The following is a 25,440-nucleotide window of genomic DNA, read 5'->3' on the forward strand; positions in this document are numbered from 1 at the left end:
CCCCATATGGCTTCTTATGGGTAAGACCCCACCACTTTTGGTAGCTTTACCTACATTGGACGTTGAAAGTAATCTTTTGTTTTTTTCTGTCTCCCCTGGTAGTATCCAAACCCTCCTGCCTTAAGTAAATTGAATAAAATTCTGTTGTCCATTTGTGGCCACCTATAAATAAGGTTGCTTCACAGTATGAGAATATTCTTTTGATGTCCTAAATTGTGTAGTTGTAATTATATATATATTTTTTATCATGTAAATGGTGGCTGGAGTAGTTCATTTTGTACTTTAGAAATACATGAGAACAAAAGTGGTAATCTTTGAAAACAGTTTAGAAGCTGTGAAATATCAACTTTTACCTTCAGAAAAAGTCCAGGTAGATTTGAAGGGAGGTAAAACTGCAGATGTGATGATCCTTCCTCGAACTAATGAAAGAAAACAAGAAAGTGGTGATAGAGTGATTTAAAATTTTTTTTTTTTCACTTTTCCCAGTATAAATTCCCAGTGCTGTAGCTATGACACAATCAATATTGTACTAGGCCTGATGGTAATGAATGTTGTAACATTTATCTTTCTTTTTTGGCCACTTATTTTGTACCTTTTTTACTTTAAGTAATTCCTCATGAGAGAATCGTTGGTAAATCTAGGATGCGTATTCCAAGTTGCCTATTAAATTAATGTGAGTCTGATATATTATTCAAGCAAATCAGTGATAAAAGATTTAAGCCTTTGTCAGTTAGCTGTTAAGACTTACAGCCACATTTCTAGCTATAGTTCACCCAGTGATGTACCGTCCTCTAATATACGGAGGTGTTTTCCCATGCAAAGGAAAAAAAAAAAAGAGGAATATCTTTCCTGCGCTGTTTGTAAGGTGTCAGTAATACAAGTTGAATCTGAAGGGAGATGTACTGATTATTATAGTCCAAAAGAAAAGCAAATAGTGTTTTTGAGACTTTTTTGAATTTGTGGCATAAAGCATCAGGCGGTCATATACAATCTGTTCTACTCTTGCTTAACTGATATGAATAAATCTGCTTCTGCTTTGGAGACCTGCTGCAGAAGTGCGAGTCTCTGTTTTGTCTGTCTCAGTAGTGTGGAGTCCACTGAACCTTTCCTGCCGCTGCCAGATCAGGACGAGCTGTAAACAGCTGATTCGGATCACTCCCAGATGGGACTGAGGTTCAGAAGTCTGCCCTGAAAAAACTTTTATACTATGCATTGCATTTTCTTTCAGCTGTACTTTGCCCAACTTGTTAGATGTGACCACTTTTTAGAGTTTTATCATTGCCTCTATATTTTTCTACAGGATTTTTAGCACTTGAGTGTTAGAAACAGTGTGAGAGAATATTTTCCAGTATCAGTCTAAGGCTGGCCAAATTAACAGAGGTTAAATTGTATATCACCAGTATATACTAGACTTTAAGAATATGATTTTTTTTTTGAGCATTTTCTTTCAATTTCAATACAGACTACAAGAAACAAAGAATTCGGTTTAGAAAATCTTTTTCAAATAAGGTCAATCCTTATTCAGCCAAGATGGGTTTTTTTATGAGTTTTGTTCTGTGTTTATGACTTTATTGTTTGTGAATCTGTTACCTTAACTCTTGCTAGGAAAGAAAATATTATTACTAGTTCTTGACTCGTGCTAGAAAAGAAAACATTACTGCTAGTTCTATGTTTGGGCTCAGACTCTTCAAAAAATACAATAATTCAGATAGCCAGAAAAATATTTGTCATTTAAATGAGAATATATAAATCTGTTGGATTTGAGCATGACTTGATGAGTTTGGCTTCTGGGTTGTATGTTACATGAGAAAAAGCTGCAAGGATTGACATACAATTGACATCAGAAAAGCTGGGCAAACATATTAAAAAAAGCCTGAAAACCCAAATACCTAATTCTTTCCTGGTGCAACACTATACAGATTTACCAGTGTCAATGAATATTGTTCTGCTAGTATATTTCTTATTTCATGCTTCATTTTCTTTTCTCCCAGAGCCAGAAGTGTCATAAAGTGTTTTGCATTATAAGTACTAGGGATATTGTGTAGAGACAGTATTTGCCATGTTGTAAGAAATAGAAGGAGCACAGCGAAGTCTAAGAAATTGAGTAGGCAGTTCCACCTCTACCATTTTCCAAAAGAATTCGGCAAGAACTAAATGCGTGGGCATTGGGAGGAAACTGTGTCTGTATGTCAGTGCCTTTTGCTTTGTTTTCTTTTTTTCCCCATGCAGCAGAACTGATAGATGCACTCGCTACAGACAGGTCTGTACATAGACTCTACTTATTAGTGTTCACAGCAGTTAGTGATATTTAGGTTTAGCCTAGCTATCAAGAGGCAGGGAATGGAAAAAAAAATATAGCAAAGTAGTGGCTCAGCTTCTCTCAGATGGGTTTTAATTGAACTTTTTGTGATGAAAAGCTAATGCTTTCTGTTTCCTAGAGATGACTAATTCTGTGTTCCAGCTCTAAGCCGGGGAGGTAGAACTGTAGCCAGAGAAGGCTTGTAACAAAATACAGTGGCAGGCGTTTTGTTGTTGACTAAATATTTTAAATACCTTAAGGTATGCTGAAAGGAGAAAATAGATATCTATCTTTGTTACAAGTTGTACACTTAAGTGTAACAAATAGGAACACTATAGCTGATGCTAGACAAGTATTTTTAACAGGACTGTTTCCTGCTGTAATTCTTGAAACAGGAAGTAAACGTCTGTATCAGAGGATTTGCCATTACTACTGATAATTGCAATGATTCTCTTCTATGAAAGCTACTTAACTCCAACAACATATTTAACTACAGATTTTAACGTATTTGTATGGTGTGCATACAAATAAGGTCTATTTTCAGTAGTATTCTATACCTCTACTACACTGATCAGCTGTAATACATTCTGAGTACTTATGTATATCATTGAAATGAAAGATTCTGCTGCATCCTAAGAATGAATGTTTATGCTTTCAGCTTCTTAAATTTTTTTGCCAAAGTTTCCTTGATCTGGATGTGGTGAGGTGGAGAAAATGAATAGTCCCAGAGAGCAATGGTATTAAGATACCAGTGCCTGAAAATGTTGCCTCAGATTGGTAAGCTTATTCCAGCAGAACAAATGAGAACCAAAAATGCAGATTCCATCAGTAAGTCTGCACTTCATGTCTTGCTGAAGCAGGGAACATTAACAGATCTCCTCATGTTACTCTGTCTGATTGACTATATCTAGAAAAAATGAGCCTTCCCTGCTGATGAGTTAGAGGTGTGTGCCTCAACAGTCACAAATGAAATATGGAGAAGTTGAGCAGTGTTTTCTAACCAACCCTATTGTTTATATTCTTACCTGAGTAAGTTTAAAAAATGTCATAATGTTTATTTGTGAATACTTTGTACTTAGAGCTGGGCTATTTCCCACTAGGATTTTGAGGTAGGAAGTGGTAATATTTGCAATAGTGCTCAAGTTGTTCTTATCCTCTCCAAGCTGGAAAATATTTACTACTTAGAACAGCACTTAAGTGTATTTCCTTCCCCCCCTCCCCCATTCTGCAACCTCAGAAACTCTGTCAGACTGATAGGCTTAGAACAGTCACACGAGAATGGATCTTACTCAGTGTAGTGTAAATGGAAAAAATGAAACACAAGAAAATCTTTGTATCAGTTCCTAAATGTCTGAGTCTGTAGTGAGCTTCAAAGATCTTGCAGCCGAGGAGAGTGATGACATGAAGAAAGTATTCAGTATGGAAGATCATGCAGAATCAAGAGAATCGGAAACGAAGTCAGGAAAGCGATATTTCTAAAGAAAGCCTCGTATAAGAGAGAAATAGAAGATAAGTTGGAAACTATGTCTAATATTGAAGGTTTTAGGAACAGAAGGCATGAAGGTGAGAGCTCAAGGAGGAACCAAAAGGAACAGTTAAGACCATAAATATGTGATGATGACTGTACCAGGATATGAAGTAAAAGAGAAGCTGGATTTTGTAGGACTGAGTGAGGAGTGTGTAAGGTACTGGGCGGATAAGCATTAATGTCACTGATAAGATGAGGCTACACCTAGCACTTATGAAATCCAAGGGTTTGTATTTATACTGGGAGCAGTTCTGGTGTTAGATTTATCATTTTTCTTAGGGGTATGTACGCAGCCTTTTTATTTGGTGCTGATTTCGGTAGAGGCTGCTTTTCAAAGTGAAACCCAACATCATCAGTCTTGCTGTGAGAACCAATCCTCACTAATAGATCTATTTCTAGCACTTCTAGCTGTGAAGAAGGTAGCCCTTCCTCTGAATCAGTATGCTGCTGAGTTGCATGGCCTATGGCTATGTAGTCTGAAAAAATATTGAAGAAGTCTGAACATCAGCATTCATCTTTTGAGAGGTGACTAGACTTCCTTGCCTCTGTCCATCCATTTCAACACCAGAACTTCCACTGAAAATAAAAAACTTGCATTAAACATAATTCAGAGCCTCATAATAAAACATGCCATGTGGTTAACCTTTAATACAATGTAACATTTAAAGAATAGTTTGCATCTTTAGCTGGTAAATTACTACATAAATATTTAGATTAGGTGCGAGTAGGAATGTGGCATTATTTATGGATCCATATTTCTCTGGCATTTCAGATGCATGGTTGTTTTGCTCCTTAATAAATGCAGACATTAAAAGAACAAGCACACAGAAAGTGCTAATTTTAAAGCTTTGCAGCTCAGGGGAGAAAAATCTCCACGTTTTGTTAGAAGTGCTTGTCGTCTCCTGTTGCATGATAGAGAGAAATGCAGTTGCATTAAGCTCCTTTATTTCTGATACTTGTCGTGGAGTGACATGTCTCACCTGCTAGTGCAGATTGGTAGCAGAGCAACCTGTCAGATCTGAAGACGTTTTGGTGCTGTCTGTTCTTTCTCACTTCAGAGGCAGATGTGTTATGGTACAGTTACTGCTTTAATTTTTGCCCCTATTTTGCTTCGGCTCTCTCTCACCTTAATCCTTGGAAGGGGGAGGCAAGAATATATGAAATGTTTTACTGGTGAAAACTGTCAAAGGAAACAGGAAAGCGCACATTCTATTTTTTTTTTTTTTTTTTTTTTTTTTTTCTGTTTTAGCTAGAGATCAAACTGTCAGGGAGACTGACCACAAAGCTGCATTGCCAGTACAAGGCACAACAGTTCAGAAAATGGCCCTGGAATAATAGCATTGCAAGCTGTTATGGAAACACTCTGAGATCTAAGACGCGTGAATTCTCTTACTTGTGCTGCACAGACTTCTGTGAAGTTATGTAAATCACATACCTGCTCAGTAATTCGTGTCCCCTTTGTGAAATGTGACCTTCCTTGTAGAGTGAACATGCAGGGTTGATGACAGTGAGTCCGTTGATACCTGTAAGCTATTCAGATACTACAGGGATGAAGCTTCCTAGCCTTTAGCATGTGAATAAGTTTCCATTTGGGATGGAAAAGGTATGGCTGTTTCCTTGATCTGTTGCAATTACAGAGAGATAGTGAGCAACTGTGCTGCAGTCTTGGCTTCTAAATTAATCCTGCACTTCAGAAGTTAATTCTTTGGAGGCTATCACTCTTCAGTGGTCTCAGTGATGCTTATCAATGAGAACACCTCTCTGAATGTTCATGCTTTTGTGCCTTAGCAGAAGTATCACCCGAGACCTGTAGGATCTTGAATTCTGGTTCACTGAACTGTTCACTGAACTGTTTCCTGTCTTGTGTTTTGAACTTCTGCAAGGGAAGTAGCTCTCTAGACTTGTTTGCTTGGTTTTTTGTAAATTTATTTATTTATTTATTTTTATTTATTTATAGTCCTCTTTTTAAAAGCCAATCACTTCTAGTCTAGGGCCCTTAAAGATGTTTGCGTACGCTAATTATCCTTTCCTACTTATTGGCAAGAAACAGATTCCCTATAGACTGATGTTCAGGTTATATTGATGACCTGTTGGTCTGAAAAATACTCCTACTTTATCTGATTTTTATAGGCCCCTATTGTATAAAATCTTTTGATGTTGAATATTTTTTCCCATTTTCTTATAGTGTCTTTGGTTTGATGGCTCAGGAATTTATTATAATCACCAGAATGTATTCTACAGGAAGACCTTTCCAGTATAGCTCACTTGATTAGTCTCTTCTAAGAGGAGAATGACTTGCAGTCTCGGTTGATGAGAAGCTAAACATGATCTGGTAATGTGTTCTTGCATCCCAGAAAGCAAATCGCATGCTGGGCTGCATCAAGAGAGATGTGGCCAGCAGGTCAAAACATGTGGTTCTCCCCCTCTGCTCTCATGAGATCTGACGTGCAGTACTGCATTCAGCTCTGGAGTTCTCAATATAAAAGGAACATGGACTTATTGTAGTGAGTCCAGAGGAGGCCATGAATATGATGAGAGAGCTGGATCACCTCCACTCCGAGAGTAGGGTGAGAGAGTTTGGATTGTTCAGCTTGGAATAGAGAAGGCTCTGGGGAGACCTTATAGAGGCTTTCTTGTACCTGAAGGAGCTACAGGAAAGGTGGGGAGAGATTTTTTACAAGGGCATGTAGTGATAGGACAAGGGGTGATGGAGGCAGATTTAGATTAGATGTAAGGACAACATTCTTCATTGTGAGGGTGGTGAGACACTGGTACAGGCTGCCCAGAGGAGCTGTGGCAGCCCCCTACCTGGAAGTGTCCAAGGCCAGGGGCTTTGAGCAACCTGGTGTAGTGGGAGGTGTCCCAGCCCATGGCAGGAGGGTGGGAACGAGATGATCTTTGAGGTCCCCTCCAAACCAAACCATTCAATAAAGTGTCTGTAGTGAGGTCTACATTATCTGCAGACACACTGGGTCACAGATTTTTTTGGTCTTGCTTTTATGAAGAGTGACTGTATGGATGGAGGCATCTGACTGTGATTCTGACTGTGTTGCAGTAAGTAAAGTATTTGCTGAAGAACTATTTGCTTATTCAAATATTAATCCTGTGAGAGGAGGATATCTGTAAGTATCATTTTTTTTTGCTGCCATTAACTGTCTTTATGCAAATTCTTTGGAGCTATTTTTGCTTGTGATGAGCACTTCTGAGTTTAGATTTCAGAATTCACATCTTCTGGAGTATTGGCCCTCCAGCATTGATATCCTTAAGGCTAACACCAATGTTTCCTTAAGAGAAATGGAGAACTATAATGGAGAAAAAAAAATGTTACAGCTGTGGAGGAGAGGTTCTCTCTCTTCCACACCAATACACTAGACTTCCTTGGTTTATACACATCCAGCTGAATGTCTTGGTATGCTCTATGTAAGAAGCCAACAAGATCTCCAGAATGCCAGCTATTCTTCTGCAGTAATAAACCTGAGGATATAGGGATGACTGTTTTTCTTGCAGGCAATAGCACTTCCAGAGCCTCGTGAAACTTGCTTTACCTGAAGGCATGTCAACGTGCAAAAAGACAAAAGTAAATGTGTATGGGTCATGTCACTCTGTGAATAAGCCTGTCCTGGCAAGACCCTTTTCCTAATACAAAACAAATCAGCCAGAATAAGCATCTTTATTTCCAAGAACAGTAGAAAAATCCCAGGACCTGTACATTTGTCTCTGAGAAGTTAAGTCTTTGCTGTCAGTACTTGCAAATAGAATCATTCCAGGTCATTTGTTTTCTTCCTGTTCAATAGATATTAACCATTTGATTTTGAAACCTTTTGTTGGTATAGGTTAGCTTCAGAAAGTCAGCTGTGAGGGAACTGGAATTAACTGCTTTCTAATAATTTATGAGCGATATCAATTCTCTTTGGATGGTTGGAGAAGCGGTATCTTTACTAAGCAGATTTTAACATAACGTTAATTGTAGTATGTTGAGAGGATAAAATGTTGGTATGATGTCAAAACATCAGAGTTTGGTGGTTTAGTGCAGATAATGGCCCCAAGTGTGTGACAAAGAATAAGGACAGGATAAGCAAAAAGTAATACTTGTCTCCAAAAGTCTTCTAGTGTCCAGAAAACTCCAATTAACAAATACAGAATGTTTCTCTGTGTTTGATGGCACTGGATGGATTTTTTTTTTGTTGTTATGAATTTGTTTAGCTGAGTCTATGGAAACTTTAAGCATTTACAACCTCCTACTGAGAGCAGTTCCACAGCTTAGGGGAACTCTGTGAAAAATCTCCTCCATTTCTTTGTCTGGAAACTGGTGGGCAGAAGTACAGAAGAGCTTGTAAATATCTGAATCTGTTCAGTTCCTGGACAAATGCATATTCCTTGTCCTGAAATGCTTCCAATAGAAATTTTCTGTCTTGCTGAGTCCCATATTTATCTGGCTTATAACAGTTCTCCTGAACTAAGTATGTAAAAATGTCTGGTTTTCCTTATCTGACTCCCTTCTCTTCCTATAATATTAAGGTACATTGTTGTGGTCTGTCCTGTTACATCTGTGAATACAAATGTATGGAATCTGGGAAAATGTTGCTCAGTTTGTACCATACAGCGTCCTTTTCTTCTCTGATGATCCAGATCTGGAGAGCGGTAAAATATGTGTTAATTTGCGAAGGCATGGTTCACTTTACCTACTTCTAAACGTCACATTGTCTGGAGGAAAGAGTATCATTATTTATTAGATTAGGAAGGTAGAAGTTTCCTGTCTTAAAATAAGTGGATGCATCACCTTTTGGTCTAGGTGTCAGGGAACTGAAGTCAAGAAATGAAATCAAGAGTGTTGGCAAAACTAATTACTTTTATTTTTAATTTCTCTCAGTTTTAAGCAGCCCTGTTTACCTAGCCCTGTCTTCCATTTTGAGCTATGATGCTTATTTTTCTGTACTGTTACTGCAAAAGGACCCTACCACTGGGAAGAACAGCAGAACACACCCTGTTTCAGACAATACTATTTGAGGCCTTAATGCTCTAAATGATGTAGAAATGTGCATGTATTAATGAGGGGTATAATAGGTTTCAGTGAAAGTGGGAGATAAGATGTGTTAATCTTGTATATTAAATAGTCCTACAACGATGAACCTTATAATGAGGCTGTTATTAAATCTTTTCTTCACTGGCTTTAGTTTGGTGAAAGCAGTGCTTCTCAGTTTGCTATGTTTAAGGTCAGATTTTACAAAAAAGGACTAACTTTCTGAAACATTTGAAATCATTCTGAAATACTTATCTAATTAGAGATGTATATAGCACGTGATAGAAAATATGATCTTTGTAGCACTCTGACATGGAATACTTTCCTTTTTTGGGTATGGGAACACCTACTTTAAAATTAGTATTAGTGTGCTTATATGGAGTTTAATTTGACCTCAGCTGCCTTTTAGGAAAAGGAGCATTGCATTTCTCTTATCGACAGTGTGCAAACAGATTGTGTTCTAACAAGGTTAGAAAGGCTGTCAAAATAGCAATAGTTTTAAAGGGGGGGGAAAAAAAATCTAGCGTGATTGGCGATTTTTACATTCTGTGCTGTTCTAGTTAAAACACTGAAGGCAGTTCTGTACGAAGGGCAAGATTTCTTGGGTCATGAGTATTTTATTTTTTTCTTATTTTGGGCCAGCAACATCTACAGATTTTCATCTCTCCACTTGCATCATTTGCCAACAGTCACATTAAAATCTACATGCTTCTGTCTGAGTATGTTCTAGCTGAAAAGGAGAGGAAAAGAAAGCTGAAAAACCCCAGCCTGGCTCTGACTGTGCAGGATAGAGGCAACCACGTGGGGAAGCAGCAAACAAAAGAATTCCCCATAGTGGCCAGGTTTCCATTCCAGTATGGACCAAACAAGGAATCTCTTCTTCTAAGAGTGGTGGGAGCTTGGCTGAAGGAGACTCTGCTTTTCTCTGTGAGCATTATTCCTACTTGAGGGCTGGAATAAAAAGGTTCAGTGAGAGACATCAAATATATGAAATTAAGTGATGATTGATTGTTTCCTGTGAGGAAGCAACAAGACAGGCACCAGTGTGTATTCTCAGGTGATCTCCATTCTGATAGTAACCGAGACCAAACCTGATTAGCTTTGTAATAAAACGAGTCGATGTTTTGTGATCTTCCATTCTCATTCTCTGCAAAGCAGACACCTTTTTGATTTACTATGTACATTCTTTCATTGAGATGGAGGTGCTGTAGCTCTGCTTTCAGTAAGTTCAGATTTTAGATTCCATTTCTCTTTTGCCTCTTCATCCCCTTTCCTCCACGCATCTGACTGTGAGCTCACATTTATCCTATTAAGTAACTTCTATTACTGTGTCTAAATGTAACAGGCTGAGCTTTTTTGGATACCTGAATTCCCATATAGGCTGAAAGCACCTTATCTCTCCTCGGGCTTCTGCCAGGAGCTCATTGTCAAATTAAAGAACATGTCTGTTTTAATATCGAGTAGTACTGATATGACAAATGGCTTTCTGTAAACAGTAACAGTGGCAACTGTGAAAGATTTTTTTTTAATTCTCACAGAAGGCCTGCAACTAAAACAGCAAGTATTTCCAGTGATGGGTATTTTATGTAAAGCTGTGACTGCCTGTGTGGACGAACGGGAACGTAATTTGAGGAAGAACGGTAGCAGGAGAATTGCAAGGTGGATTTTCATGTTTCAAAGTGATGTGTTAGATGCCTTTCAGTAGCAAAATTAACCTCAAAATTTGACAAGTGCTCTGTGCAAGTTGTTGGGAGAGTGGTAATATCCTGCGAGGTCACTAGATGGAGCAACAGGTCCATTTTTCTTGTCGCCGTGGCTGACCAGTGATTTTGTCGGCTTTGCAGATGCACATATGGTAGAATGTTATCATTTTATGGTTACCATTATGAGCAATTTGATAGAAAATGGAAGCTAAATTATGCAGTGTTCCTTTTATTTGTTTGATTTTGCACTCTAAATATGTAAAAGGAAAAAACAGCACTCTTTTTTTGTGTGTGTGGATGGTGATAGGTGCGATACGTTCTTTTGGCGTTATGTTCTCACACAGCACAGGTTGAGATTATTTTCTGTCCTACATGATGAAATGTGTGGTGTTGTTCTCAGATGCTGGGACTATTTTGCACAGAAATTGTATATGGCTGAATCTCCAGGCTCCTTTTTTCCGTAAAAAAGGATCGTACATTTGCTGACTGATAGACAAATACATAAGTTACAAGTTCCTTAACAGTTTACAAAGAAAGAGGCTAGGTAGCTGTGCTGTCTAAGCAAGTGTCAAAGGACATCTTTAAATCCTGAAAGTCACTATAAGACGGTGGGAGAGCTACCCTGAAAGGAGTGGGTATGTTCTGAACAAACTCTTCCTTGCCAGTGAGGAAAGTCTCCTGCCGTGGCAGCTCTTAAGCCAAAAGTAAAAGAATTCTATGGCTCGTCCCAAAACCAGTGCCTCGTTAAGATGATTTGTGGGGTCTGCATTTAGTGTATTCATGTTCTTATTTTTTCTGTCATCGGGTTCATTGTTATTAAGATGCGTGTTTTTGCCGGTCTGTATAGTGGCACAACTTGCCTTTTGTGTGTTGTGTTGTTCTTTATGTTTTGCTAGAAAGTTGTTAATACAGCCGGGCTGCAGAATAAATCTTTCTTTATTTTCCTTGCTTGTAAGTATCCTTTTCTTTGTATTAATGGAGATAAGGCTGGAGATGTGTTTTCCACTTGGAATGGAAAGTGCCAGCTCTGAGCTGGTATTTGCATTTATTGATTCAGGCACATCTGCTGGCATATGATGGCGTGTGATATTTTTGTCCTTACCCACCTTTGAACCAGAGAACATGGCAGATAAGCTGTCCAGTTTGATTGGCATATCCCCTGGAAAGGATTTTTCAATACATGGGATCAAATCCTGTACCCTAAACTACTTTTGCATTTTGAAAGTGTGATAGAGACTTCTCTCATTTGTTGTGTTGGGACTAAGTTTTCGGCTTAAACACTTTCCTTGCTCTCTTCAAATCATACTGACTATCTTTTTTGTTTGGCCAATTTTAGACACACTATATTTTATTGTGCATCTTAATATTTCTTCAGTATTTTTAAAGTGAAATTGAGAATTTTGTCATCTGAATGGAACAGAGCATGTTAGTAGATGATATAAAACTCAGGCTGTCTATAAAAGAAATTAAAAAAATTTCCAAGTACTAGGAATAAATCATACTGGTGAATTTAACCAGGGTAGGAAATCTTGTTTCTTTTATTGCTTTTATTTTTTTTTTTAAAGATAATTTTAACAGTTTCCCTGCAGGTGGTATGGGTGGAGATGGAAAGATAATTTTTTGAAAACAGCTCGTTCAGCTGTTTAGGAAACTGTTATTTGTTCAGTTATTTTTTTTTTTAATTTGTTTCTGTTCCTGCATGATATCAGTAACTCCAGAGACTAGATTTGAATTTGATGCTTCCTGAAAGCTCCAGAGGACTGCCCTGTCTTTGTCCCTAACTTTCTTAGCTCCATAGCTTTTCTTTAGGTAGGTAACTGTAACTTAACTAATTTGTATGCGCCATATGCAGTCTTGGCTCACTTCAAAGTGTAATCAAGTCATGAACTAATTACAATACCATATTCTCAAAGAATGTAAATTTAATTTCCCTTCAAACAGAATGGGAATGTATTAATTCCTTTATATGAGAGCTGTGGCATTCGACAACATAATGCTGATGCTTCAAACAGAAGTGAAGTTCTTAACTTTTGTGGACCTTATGGCCTTTTTTCCTGTGGTTCTTCCCTTTTTATTCTTTCATCTTGAGTTAATTTACTGACTGGATAACAGTATTAAAATATTCAAGTGTAAATTAAAATGTAACTCTTAGGCTTCAGAGTGGAGATTTCTCTATCTTATTGTGACTTGCTTGTTGATAGTGTTTTCAGAAATGTGCTTCCTGAGGATGTTGAATCAGAAGGAGATTGTGTTTTGAATTGAAGGCTCATAAGGTTCAAGCTCACACCATGTGATTTCTTTAATATATTGAAGGGTGGATGTGCAGAAAGTTCCCTACAGGTTCTTAGCATCACTGTGCCAGGGAGTGCACATAAACACAGTTATATAAGAATGAGCAAAGTGGAGTTGTTCATAAAACATTTTATTACCTTCAGTCTTTGCAGCCTCTTCAGAGTTTAGATAATAAACCTTCATAGAAGTTACTACTCTTCGCCCTTTTGCAGAACAATGATTCACATAGGTTCAAGCTACTTATTTTGCTTCTCTTAATTTTAGAAGGAGAAGAAACATGTTAGAGGTGACTTTGATCTGTGCCTGGATAGTTTGATTTCCAAAATACAGTGCTGTTGTTGCTCTTCTGAGATGAGACTGTCAAAGCGCAGAGCTCTATATGTATTGAACACAAGCTGTATTTTAAATGTGGGTCAGCTTGCAATGAAATATATAATTGTTTAATGCTGAAGGAAAGAGCTTAGAATATCTTAGTTGATATTTAAAAGTATTCCTTTTAGATGTTAATTCATTAATACCAGCAGTTTATTTTTATTCATATGACTTTTCATTTGTAAGTAGTTGAAGCTGCGTTATTTTAATCCTTTCTTTGGTTCGGAAGAAGAGACCCTGCAGGTGGAAATCAGAATGACATACATATTGCTTCCTTCCCAAAAGGCACAGTATCTTTCTGCTATTGATATGCAAAATATTAAGGTAGAAAGTAAACCTCACTGCTTCATGTGTCAAAATACTGAAAACTACATGCTTGGGTGATGCATGGAAAAATGTGGGCCTGCTTCAAACTAAGCACACTTGTACTGGAATTTGCCACAAGGCTGTCGTGGGCATTTGGGACTGCAGACTCTGTGAATTCTGTTCCCTTGTATTCTGAGTATTTTAGAAGTAGCTTGAGTCTTAGTTGTAGATACATGGATAGTATTATTTGGAGACTCAGCTATGCTAGGTCTTAGCTTTTGCTTGAGATTGGTGAAATGCTTTCTTGCTCTTGCAGGAGCATTTTAAGGCTTTTTTGGGCCACTGAATTACAGCGCAATGTAATACTGTAGTAGTACAAGCTGCCAAAGTTACAGATGCCTATTAAACACATGTGAGCCTGCTTTGGCATTTTCTAAGTTGCCAGACACAGTCCAACCACATCCTGGAAACGGTGTAGTGTTGCTGCTCCAGCCAAACTGAAAAAAAAACCCCAACAACCCACCAAAAACCAAAACCAAACAAAACCAAAAAAATCCCCAAAGCAAACAAAACACAAAAACTTGAAAGCAAGGTAAATTAGATGAGGCATGAAATGCTGTGCTACTGTAGTTGTGCACAGCTCCTTGAATAGGTCTGGCTTATAGACAACTGGTTAGAGGGCAGCCAGAGAAGCTCAGTTTTGCCTGCAACTTACCTGAGTAGATTTTTGTTTGGAGACCAGTGCTCAGCCTAGGTTCAGCAACCTAGTGTCAGTGGTGCTTCCCCAGTGTCTCCTCAGTCTATTTTTTTCACAGCCTTTGTCTTGAAGGGACTACTTGAGGCAGTGGAGGGAGTTTGGTCCTTGCTGAAGCTGCCAATATGATGATAACTAGCCAGTTTACTAGATGCATGTCCTGAAGCAAAGATTTTTTTAAAAAAGCATTTTGTGCCTACTAGATCATGATTGCAGATGTCAAAAAACTTTCATCATGTGCTGAAATCGTAACTCTGAAGGTTTCTTGTATCTCTACCATAAAGTGTAAGTTATTGCTGTCTTATTTAAATTTAAATCTAACTTGTGGGTGTTTGACTTCTTCCCTTTTTTGCTTTGTTAATCTTTTCATATCTCTGAGTCTAGAGAATATAGGATCTGATGGGACTGGAGCATCTTGTTGCTGGAGATGGAGATTTAGCTCTTCTCTTCTGGACATAGTTCAGAGTATGCAGCTTTGAATGGAAGGCTGGTTCTAGTCAGAGAGGCAATGAGGGATTACAGGTATCAGTCATCCCTGGGCATCCTGTTTGATGCTTGGAAAGTCTATTAGGGTTTGTCTGCATGGGTGAATGCAGGAAAACCTGCACTGTAAGCTAATAAGGTGTGAGCTGAATTTTGTCTGTTAGTGCTGTGTCTGAGCCATGCCAACTTACCCTACAGCTGCGAGACTTGTGTACTGGAGCTGGCTTATGGAGTGTGGAACTGCTGGGCTGCACCTGTGTGCACAGACATGCAAAAAGACTCCCTGTGCCACAGTTCTTCCATGTGTAAAAATGGAACCCCAGAGCTCACGCCTGTCTCAAAAAATGCTTGTGACAAGCCATTGATGAAGGAGTAACTAGGTGAGAAGCTCTCACAAACACTCTGAAAATACAGAAGGGCCTTTGCTACTCAGTTAAATGCCAAAATACCACATTAGTAGTGTTCTTTTCTCTTGCTAATAGCTTCTAGAAAGTGTTTTTTTTCTAGCCCCAGATTCCCATGATTGGAGGCTGCTTTAATTTCCTTTTTCCTTAGAATAAAGTGAGGTAAAACTAAACATTTCTTCTTGAATGATACAAGCTAAACCTCCCCTTCTTTCTAAACAGGTCTTCTCCCTTATTTGTTTTTTGTTTTCTTTCCTTTTACAAAAAGTGGTTTAAGAAAGGCAGAACTGCAACAAATGGCTTATGTGGAGTAGTCTGATGTTGACTTCATCTGAAAACCTTGACTGCAGATCAAGAGACCAGTGGATGTTTGAACTGCTGTAGTGTAAACATTGCTCACAGAAGGATGTGGAGGCTGATGTGTAGAATTTGAAAACTTTCTAGGAAGCTGCTGAATGCTCTAAACCAAAACACTTCAGATTTTAAGCTGGGCCTCATTTATAGTCAAAGAGGCAGTGGAAACAGTGTACAGGAAACAGTGAAAGGTCAGTGGTATGCCAGAGACTGATGCTTTCTCCCAATTCTTCCCCCTTCCCCAGTTGCCGCAGTTTCTGGGGAAGCAAGAAACTGTCTGTCTGTCCTGCCTCAGCTTGTGAGAAGGCTAGAAGTATTTCAGCAAGGAGTAAGCTGGGAGTAGTTGATGTAGGTGTAGAGCAGACCTAAAAGCCTGAGACCTAGGAGTGGAACTGGAGAAAAGAGTAAGGCTGAGACTTTGCAAGGTGGTTGGACACCAGCAGATACACACCACTGCTGCTGGGAGAGGTAGGTGTCTCCTCTCCCAGCTGCCTGTTCCCTCTGCTCACTTTGTGCCAGCTTTTGTGCTTGACTGACCTTTTGCCTTGCTGGGTCAGTTTGTTGAGCCCTTGGAGTGAGTAAGGGATTTGGGAGAGCTGCAGAGCTGATTGAGATGGTGAGGCTTTGGAGGTGAGCAGGAGAGTGTTTTTGGCAGCAACTGCGCATTATGTTGGCTGTGCCTTCTTGTGAAGCTTCACTGCTAAGAAGCAGCTCTTTGTTCCCTGCCTAATGTCCATCTCCCTATTCCTGGCTTCTGAAAGTGTGCTACTGCTGCATTCCAGCAGTCCCTTTTCCCAGAGCCAACTCTATCTCCACTGATGTTATTATGTCCTAAGAGCCATAAATGAACTCTTAATTCTGTGACTTACATGCAGTGATGAAATTAACTAATTTATTCTATAAAATATATAGTACTCCTAGTATGACATACAGTTCTATCTTAACCTTTGCATTTCTGATTTTGATTTTTCTTTCCCCCTCCCTGCCACATACAACTGTAATACTTTACTAACAAACCACATAAAATGTGTTACTTGGATACATTCAAATGCGTATTTCTTGGGCATAAAACTACCATTCAGTGAAATGCCAAGTACCACTTCTCAGGTAACTAACATCTTGTAAATCCAATATTTGTGCTCCTGAACACATGAACAAATACTTGATATCAGCATTAAGGCACTTTTTTCCATGGAATGCAAATCTGTAGTACTTGTCCTTTAGTGTTGTTTTTTTTTCCACCTGTATAACATCTTCTTTTTAAAGCAGATTATGAAAATATTTATCATTACCTATGTATTTGTTTAGAGACTGTAATGCCATAGTACATGTGTGCTCTTGTTGTATCTGAGTGACTTAAATATTTTTGTCACAGTATTGTATATTGCCTGGCTAATTTGTGAGGAAAAAAAAGATCATCTTACTGCTTTTAGCAAAAATTCAGCAGAATGGAAGAGTAAGATCTAATATTAAGGCGCTTTTTTTTTTTCCTAAGAACATATTCAACAGTAAATATACCAGTACATTATGGAGTATTACTGTACTTAGACTTATTCTGCATGTGTCTTAAGCAAATGAACTTTTATTTTCCTCTTTGAAGTTTCATGTTTACTTACCTAGTTAGGAAAGCAGGGCTTTGGACTCTTAGACTGTGGTAGCTGTAACAATATGTGGCTTAATGCAGAGTGATTGTGTGAATGAACAAGATTTAGACAGGAATAAACAGGAAGTTTTAACAGTTACAGGTGCTGACCGAGTCTTAGAAGAATTTCAGAGATATCTCGGCTGGCACTCAAGCGTATGTTGACTATTGCCCTTCCTGCTCATGATCATATAACTAACCTTTATCACAGAATCATAGAATTGTCACCCTTGGACAATCAGGACTTGCTTGCATGCTTTCCTAATGTTAATTTTATATGTCTTGTTTTAGGCTGTATTTTAAGTAAATTAGGTGGCTGAAAGCAAGAGGTGGTGGCATCGTACACACAGCAACAGCAAGGGCTCTTTGTTCTGCAAAACACAATTTGGGCGGCATCTCTTTTGTGGTACACTTGCACCACATATGTGCTAAGCTTGAGAGTGAGTGCAATATAGCTTTCCAGCAGAACTGATATTAACACTGTGGCAAGAGTGAGGGTAAGGTGCATGGCCATCAGTTGTGTGCCCCAAGGCAGTTTAGGGTATTCATTCCTTGTTCTAGCTGGAGGGAGAAGAGGGTAAAACCAGTTTTGTGGGGAACGGGTTGCTAGAAGCAAAGTGAATTAAGAGGGCTGTAAAAAATTGATAAAGATAGGACTGTCTGTTTTTATATTCTGCCACATAACATGGGTTTAAATGAATTTCCCTATAATTTGTCTTCAAATACCGACATTTAACTCTTAGGCTGTATAAATGAACTGGCTTTTTCTAGAGTAAAATTCATGCCCTGCGTCCAGGCTAATATGTTCACCTACTATAAACATTACTGCCTATGGTTACAACCAGAATAAAAAATTCCTTTTATATACATCATAGCTGGCAGAGACTCCTGAGACCACCACAAATCACTTCAGCCTTTTGGTGCTCTCTCATGAAATGAACTGAAATGTAAAACAGCTCAGGCTTCAGGCAAGCGGGTTCTGGAAAGCAATTAGCTTGTTTAGACCATTGTTTGTACCCTCCCTTATTTTCAGGTGCTGAGCAAAGGTATTTTAGCACCTCACCTGATTGCCTTAAACACTGGGGTTTAATAACCTCCCATTCCTTCCTAAAATGTTTTTGCTTATTCTCTGTGTAGCCTTTTATATAAAGAAAAACAAACAAACAAGCAGAACCGTGGCAAGGCTCCCCCTCCCCCAGAAGAAGAAGAAGAAGAAAAAAACCTAAAAACCTCAGGGTCATAACAGGGAATAACAAAGCAGTGAGTTATTTATGCAGCCGTGATTGGCAAAAATGATTGCAACATGAATTTGCCCAGAAGCAATGATTAGATCATAAAAATGTTAAGGAAATCTGTAACTCAACACCATTTTATAGATTGAAGAAGTTTTTGTTCCCTACCTTAATTGCAGTGACTTGTTATTAAAGTATTTATTCAGAGTAATCTCTTTGGACAGCGAGCCCTTATCCCATCTGCATGCATAATTAAAAGTGAGGGGGGAGAGAGGGGAGCATAAATGGTTTACCATGCTACATGAGCAAGGGAGGGAATTACACAATGACAGGTGAAGAGCAGATTTGTCTCCTGTTGGAATTTCAATGCTGCAACCAAGGCAGGACACTGTTGCTTGCTAATATCCTTGCAAACACCACCGTTGCTGCTTCTCCAGATTACTGCTCAAAAATCATTTCTGGTCTTTAAAGGGCCTGTAGCGCAGCATCTGTGGATGTGGGTTTTGGAGCTTTTGGTGCTCAAGCAAAGCGATTGGATTTGGGTATGTGGGCTTGTGAATCCATGTCTGTGCTTAAAAATGGACTATTTACTTACTTGGCTGACTATTTATTTATTTATAAATAAACATTGGTAGTGTTTGGCTTTGCTGAATACAAATCAGAGGATTGTAATTATTCCAACTGAAACAATGTCATCACCTTCCTCCTGCTGCTGCTGTCCCTTTTCCAATAATAAAAGAATTTGTGCAATTCTTTTTCCACTATCTAAGTAGAAAGAAGGTTGTACTTGAACATTCATCTCTAGGGAGGTTTATCATCATTAGGCAGTACTCAAACACACAGTATCTGTTTTTAAATTGAACTGTTATGGATTTAAATCATATTTACACAGAGTGAGTTGCTATACGTTTGACTCTAACTATTCACCAAAGTATATTTTTCCCTTAACTTCAGATGTCTCACCTCTGCAGCAGCAGTACAGAGAATGCCAGGAACTTTTGAGCCTTTATCAGAAGTACCTAGCTGAGCAGCAGGAAAAACTATCGCTCTCCCTTTCTGAACTCAGTGCTGCTAAGGAAAAGGAGCAGAAGGTAAGCTCTTTTTTCTCCTTTTGTAGTGACGTCTTCGAAACATCTTTTCTCTTTTGCTAGAACTGTAACTTCAAGTACATTGTCTTGCATTTTACAGCATCCAATACTGTTTTGTGACTGGCCTCCCAGAAGTTTCCTTAAAACATTCATTGTGGGAAGACAAACAAAACCCCAAGTTTTGGGCCAATAAATTTGGTGAAGTTAATTCATAATGTTGTAATGGAGTGGGAATCATAGGAACCCATGTCTTTGCTAAGGAAAAAGTAAAGATGCTCTTTTGTTTTCTGCCCTGTTTCTTAAACAGAAAAATATACAGCCTTTCAAATTTTCACTGTGGCTTTTGATAATTGAAGGGGATGTTACAGATGATGTATTTGGTCAATAAGAGCTTTCCCAAGTCTGTAAGACATGCCATCTGATTTGAGCTGTTTATAGAAGACCTATAATTATATACGCAGTTTTTAAACAGAAAACGTTGACTAGAGATATGTGTTAAATATTTCTCAGATATATGCACGCAAAGTCTTGAAAACATGGTCGCTTGAGATTTTTTTCTGATAGCTAGGTACTTGATTTACATCCCTGCTGATAGCAGATTATACCCTGGAAGTGAAGGCTCCATGTGCAAGTACTCTACCCCATGTTCATTTTCAGTAGCTTTCATCTACACGTCTCCAGAGTCTATCCTTCCTAAGACTATGCCTTTTCTATAGATTAGAATCTTGATCCTTTTTTTTTCTGGAAGAGTCTTAAAGGCTTATAACAGGGCTAGAAGTAAAGTCCAGAGTATCCAGAAGGTGGCCTGATTCTGGCCTCTCACTAGTTGCCTACTAACAAAACTACACAGAGAGATCCTATGTTTCGGGTGCCTGTGAAGAAAGGAGTCATTTTTAATTCCATTCAGCAAAAAGGTGGTAATACTTCCCTGACTTCATTGGCATCAGGAATCGTTTTTTATCCTGCTCATGTTTTTTTTCCTGTAAAATATGTTGTTGGGCATTGAGCTGTTTGTCAAGCTTTTAGCCGTTATAAACATTTAATTTCCATTCTTTTGTATTTTTATCTGCCATCCATTTTGTGGTGATGTTTAGTTTAAACAGGAAGCTTTTTCTCTGAGAATGGATGATGCCTGTATTCTTGCCTGTGATATGCAGCTTGCTGGAGATCTCTGAAAAACAATCCAGAAGAGCACAAGTAGTCCCACAGCACCACGGCAGCTGTGTTTGGGATGATGCCAACAGTTCAGGTTTTGCCATACTTAATCTTTCAACTTGAAATACACTAGGTTAGCACCTAGTATAAAGGTATCCAGTATAATCCGGTGTCCAGTATAATCACATCTACAGTGCTAAAGTATAAGAAGGAGATAATAGGAAACCTTCAGCCCACTACCTGTCAAACCATCATCTGATAGTACAGCAATCCACATTCATCTCCTTGTTCTTCTGTCTTCCTAATTGCCGTAACAGTGGATACACTCTGACTCCTCTGAACTTGTTTTCTGATTTCATGTGGAAAGTTCTATCAAGGTTATCTTTCGATCTCATTATTTTTATTCTCCATACTTACAGGTACTTTTGTCCACAAATGCAAGTTCAGATATTATATTGAGGTTTGTGTGGACATAACCATTTATGGTTACCTAGTCTACTGCTCCAGACTACCAGGTCTGAAATTAGCTTAGCTCTCTTGCCCTGTACAAAGCTTTCTCCATACAAATAAAAACCTGTTCAAGCATGTTGCAACTGATTTTTCTTACAGCCTGCAAAATATTTCTAAAGTTTCTGGCCTTCATTTTCAATTCTCTCTTTCTGTGCAGTCCTGGTAGGCACTGAGCTGTTTGTCTCTGGAATGCATTTGGCTATATAGTTACCTCTTCTTCCAAAAAGGCACTTCATGCTATGTTTCTCCTCACAGCTCAGAAACTGCAGAGAGGTTTGCAGGACTGCCTCATTGCTTTCCATCTTTCCCTAACATGCTGAATGTGATAGCTTTCAAAACCGAAGAAAAATCACTGGGCTGCTTCTAGTTGGACTAGTATGCTATTTTCACAGACGGTTTTGGTGCTGTCTTTTTGTCTCTTGTCTTAATACCTTAACTGTGAGCTCTTACAGTCGTGATAGGTCTCTCTTTGTTCTGTTTGAGAATTGTCTTAACAGTGGTTCAGGCAGATTGAAGGCTTGCATTCTGTGTCTGCTTTGGTGGGGAATGACACAGGGGAACACAGCAGGAGGGTACTTTTGCGAGGGGGAGAAACCCAGAAAACTTTCTTCCTGCTCTGAGTGCTGCCCATGTCAGCTCTTGCTGCCTCGCCTAAGCTTTTGTGCTCTCCTTCCTTTTGTTTTAAGCAGGACTTTGAAAAAAGCCACCTTGTTTAAATATCACAGAATCACAGAATGTTCGTGGTTGGAAGGGACCTCAGAAGATCATCTAGTCCAACTCCCCTGCCAGAGCAGGAGCACCCAGAGTGGGTCACAGGCTAAAAGAGGCTTTCCTGAGTTTTGTATGAATCCTGATCTACTGGGAATCTTTCCCCTATTGTTCTTTTTTGGCTAGGCTAAGGAAATCCTGGATATACCTGTCTTTAAATCAATAGATGCTAGCGTGCCACGTGGTTTTCACTTCTTTGAACTGTCTAGGAGAGATAATCAGCGTACCCTGTTTCAGGTGACTGCTGATCCTACTGGGACATCTATGCTTCCATGTAAGATGTCGTTCTGATTTTCCTGTGTCTTGCAGAAACACAGAACTGCACAGTTGTACTCTGTATTGATGCACTTCTTTGTTCTGCCCGTTGTGAGCTATTTTTTTCTTGTTCCTCTTCATTTTCCCCTTTCTTCCTACTTGTTTTCATTAATTTCTAAAGCTACACCTGTATCTTAACATCGCCTGAGTTTTGCCTGTCTGGCTCCCTCATTCTTACTGTACAATAGCGCTGACCATGAGCTGTCGCTTTCCCCAGCGCTTAGATAGGTATCTGAAAGCATCTCCTTTCAGTGTTTAAATGCCGGGCTTTGTGTTAGAATGAGACAATTAACAGGTCAATAGAACTGTTGCTGTTACCAAACATCTGTGGCAAAAAGAAGTTGAGTTGTGCAGAGGGGAAGCGACTGCAGCAGCTGTGTGCATGGGGCTGAAGTGCAGCCCTGGTTTGTAGCTGTATTGAACTAATGCAGATACTTTCGTGTTAACTTCTATTTTTGTCTGTTTTAGCATTGCCTAACGGTAGCAATAATTCTGAAGCCACGTTTTTCTCTCACCTAATATTGCTTCTTTATAATGAATTTCAGCCTTCAAAATTTAAAGAAGCGTTCTGGTAGTAGTGAAATAAAATTGCTGGGAAGATGGTGGTGAGATGATTTAAGACAGAATTCTCGTGGAGTCAAGAATCAGTAACTGGAACATGGAGCTTCTTTTTTATGTGAGATAAAGTTAATTCCATTTGAAAAGATACTTAAGGTGACATGAATTGAATTATTCAAACTGGCCTTCTCAGCATTAACTCTAGGTTAATATCTCATGATGCTTCTGGTTTCATTATAGGAGTTTTAAGTATATAACTTTTTATAATAAATTCAATACCTAGAAGCTGAATTGAAATTGGTTTACCTTCTACCAACCCATAAAAAGAAGCGTTAATTGTAAAGTGAATATTAAAGTGGTCACTAAAGTTGACTCAGATTCAAAGAGATAGCACTTGAGTAAGGAAGTGAAGAGCTTTACTGAACAATAGGCTTCTGCCCTCATGTTAATAGAAAATGCCATCCATATTAAAATGTGATTAAACCTCTTCTCTCTAGAATGTTTTCTGGATATTCTTCCTGCAGCTCTCAAATGTTCAGTCTCTGCTTTACGCAGAAATTTAAAGAAAATTGCCCTTGTTCTAGGTAATCAGGTCTGACCTAGTTATATAGTCACTACTTCACTGCCGTCTCAAACAGTGGCAAGATTCCAGTTTACTTTGACAACTCTCTGGCCGATGAATCTGTAGATGTTCTGCAGCGTAGGGTAGCACTTGAGTCCGCAGTTGAACAGGCTCGGTTTCTTCAGGATTTGGATTGTTGAGGTACTCTGCCTGAAAGGTAATACCTGTAGTCTCAGCATTGCCTCTTAATGTTAATCTTTGAATTTACACATACAGCTGGCAGATTTTGTTTCTTAATTGTGGAAGATTACTGAGACATCTGCTAATTACCTTGATTTACTTAGGTTCCCCTTTTGTATGTGTTTTAAGCTTTGGTTCTTCCCTCCCATGCAGAAATGACACAAATATAGGGTGAGATTGTAGATGGAAAGGAATATCAAGAATTTATTTTCAATGAGGTATCTGCTCTCCCTTTTTCTTGTGTATTACGTCACCTGCCTCCTGTCTGGTGTTTATATTTCAGTATTGACAGGGGCCCTTGTCAGGAATGAGGTTCTGCTGTGTACTAAGAGCTATGCAAGCATACTGAAGGACATGGTCTTCTTTGGGAAGATTGTCAAATCTTGAAATGATTAACTTTTGGGGAAGGCTATTTTTTTTTTTTAAGTAGTTACTTTTTTTTTTTTACATATTACTAATTCCCTTGAATGACTTGTTCATCTTAAAAGTTGTTGACACAGTCGTGGTGTCATTTCACAGTAAAATCCAAAGGAAGCCTTTTCCTTCAAGGACTACAAAGCCTTGCTTTCTTTTCATGTTGGTGACTGAAATTCCTGTCCATATCGTTGTCATTTTTTTGCCTTAATAAGGGTGATTACATACTAAAGGTTCAAACATTTGTTATTTGATTCATTATTTTTATCCTTTGAAAAGGATACTGAAACAAGTCAATCTTCAGAAGCTTTTCCTTTCTGATTGTCTCCAGACTTTCCCATTCCTTTTTTCTTTTTTTTTTCAACACAGGTCACCTTTAAACACATTCTCAGCTTCTTAGCTTGCTTAAAGAAAAAAATATAACCCACATATGGAAAGGGTTTGAATGCTATAAGGCAAACCTGCATGATAGAATTGACTTTGTCTGTTTACCCAGCTGTACGGAAACAATGGATGAGCACATCTGAAAGATACTTGAGAACTGGGATAATAAATAAAGAACTAATTTGGCTGGGGACCCAAGGGTATTGGAATAATTTTACAAGGCCAGACAGAGACAGAGTTTTAGCATGAGTAAATATAAGGAAGAGCCTTGTCTTACCTGTGTTACTTTGAGCAGATTCTCTGATCTCTCACTCTGCCTTTCTTATCTGTAGAAAGGAGATGATATTTTGTCATTCTTTCTGGTTTCTACTGAAAATACCAAGTTCTTTGTGCTTCTTCATGTGTGTTCAGTGATAAGCAATGATATTTCAAACTTGGGGTAGTCTGGAGTAGACCACCTTGTAATATGATGAAGAAAAATATTATTTTTTCCTTTCACCGCTATATTACTAAGTCGTAGTTAATTTACCTGTCTTTTCTAAAATGTACTAACACCAAACAGCAAAGCAGATGCATATAAATATTTAACACATAAATATTAAAAATGAAGCATCAGGATTGAAATATCTGCATTTTGCTGTTGTTCACACCAGAACTGCACCTGCGCTCAGTCCCATGGAAATGTGTGCCATAGTAGAACCATTGGGCTCACATAAAAGCCCCATCTTGTATGCTGTGAGTGATGCTGTATTCGTGATAATAGGCACTTTCTTAAGAGAGGTCTGAACAGTTCACTGCTTAACTGAGATCTCTGCCAGTTCTCTGCCAGATCTCTTTGTTGTATTGTCTTTAATGAGCCTTGTCTGTAGTCACTTTAGGATCTTTTGATTTTCTTTGAAGATGCCTTTTTTGGTTTCACCCACTTGGCATTAAAAACTGTCCGTTCTCTGGAAAACTTCTCCTTAGGTGGACACTCAATTCTGATATGTATTTTTCTGTTGAAGGATAAATCTGGAAAGAAAACTGTCTTCTTTTCCAGCAAAACATTCTCTTGGCC

At 38.6% G+C, this 25,440-nt stretch overlaps 1 protein-coding gene across 1 annotated transcript in view; it reads left to right on the forward strand.

Moving 5' to 3' along the window:
• Nucleotides 1-25,440, forward strand: part of KIAA1328 (KIAA1328 ortholog) — a gene marked incomplete at its 5' end in the record, with an annotated part of 126,341 nt that overhangs the window by 31,307 nt on the left and 69,594 nt on the right. Inside the window, one exon of the mRNA XM_009876270.1 lies at nucleotides 19,353-19,480. Coding sequence (XP_009874572.1) covers nucleotides 19,353-19,480 — 128 coding nt within the window. The remainder of the gene's footprint in view (nucleotides 1-19,352; nucleotides 19,481-25,440) is intronic.

Source organism: Apaloderma vittatum, unplaced genomic scaffold (assembly GCF_000703405.1).
Source record: "Apaloderma vittatum isolate BGI_N311 unplaced genomic scaffold, ASM70340v1 scaffold2299, whole genome shotgun sequence".
NCBI classification, from domain to species: Eukaryota; Metazoa; Chordata; class Aves; order Trogoniformes; family Trogonidae; genus Apaloderma; species Apaloderma vittatum.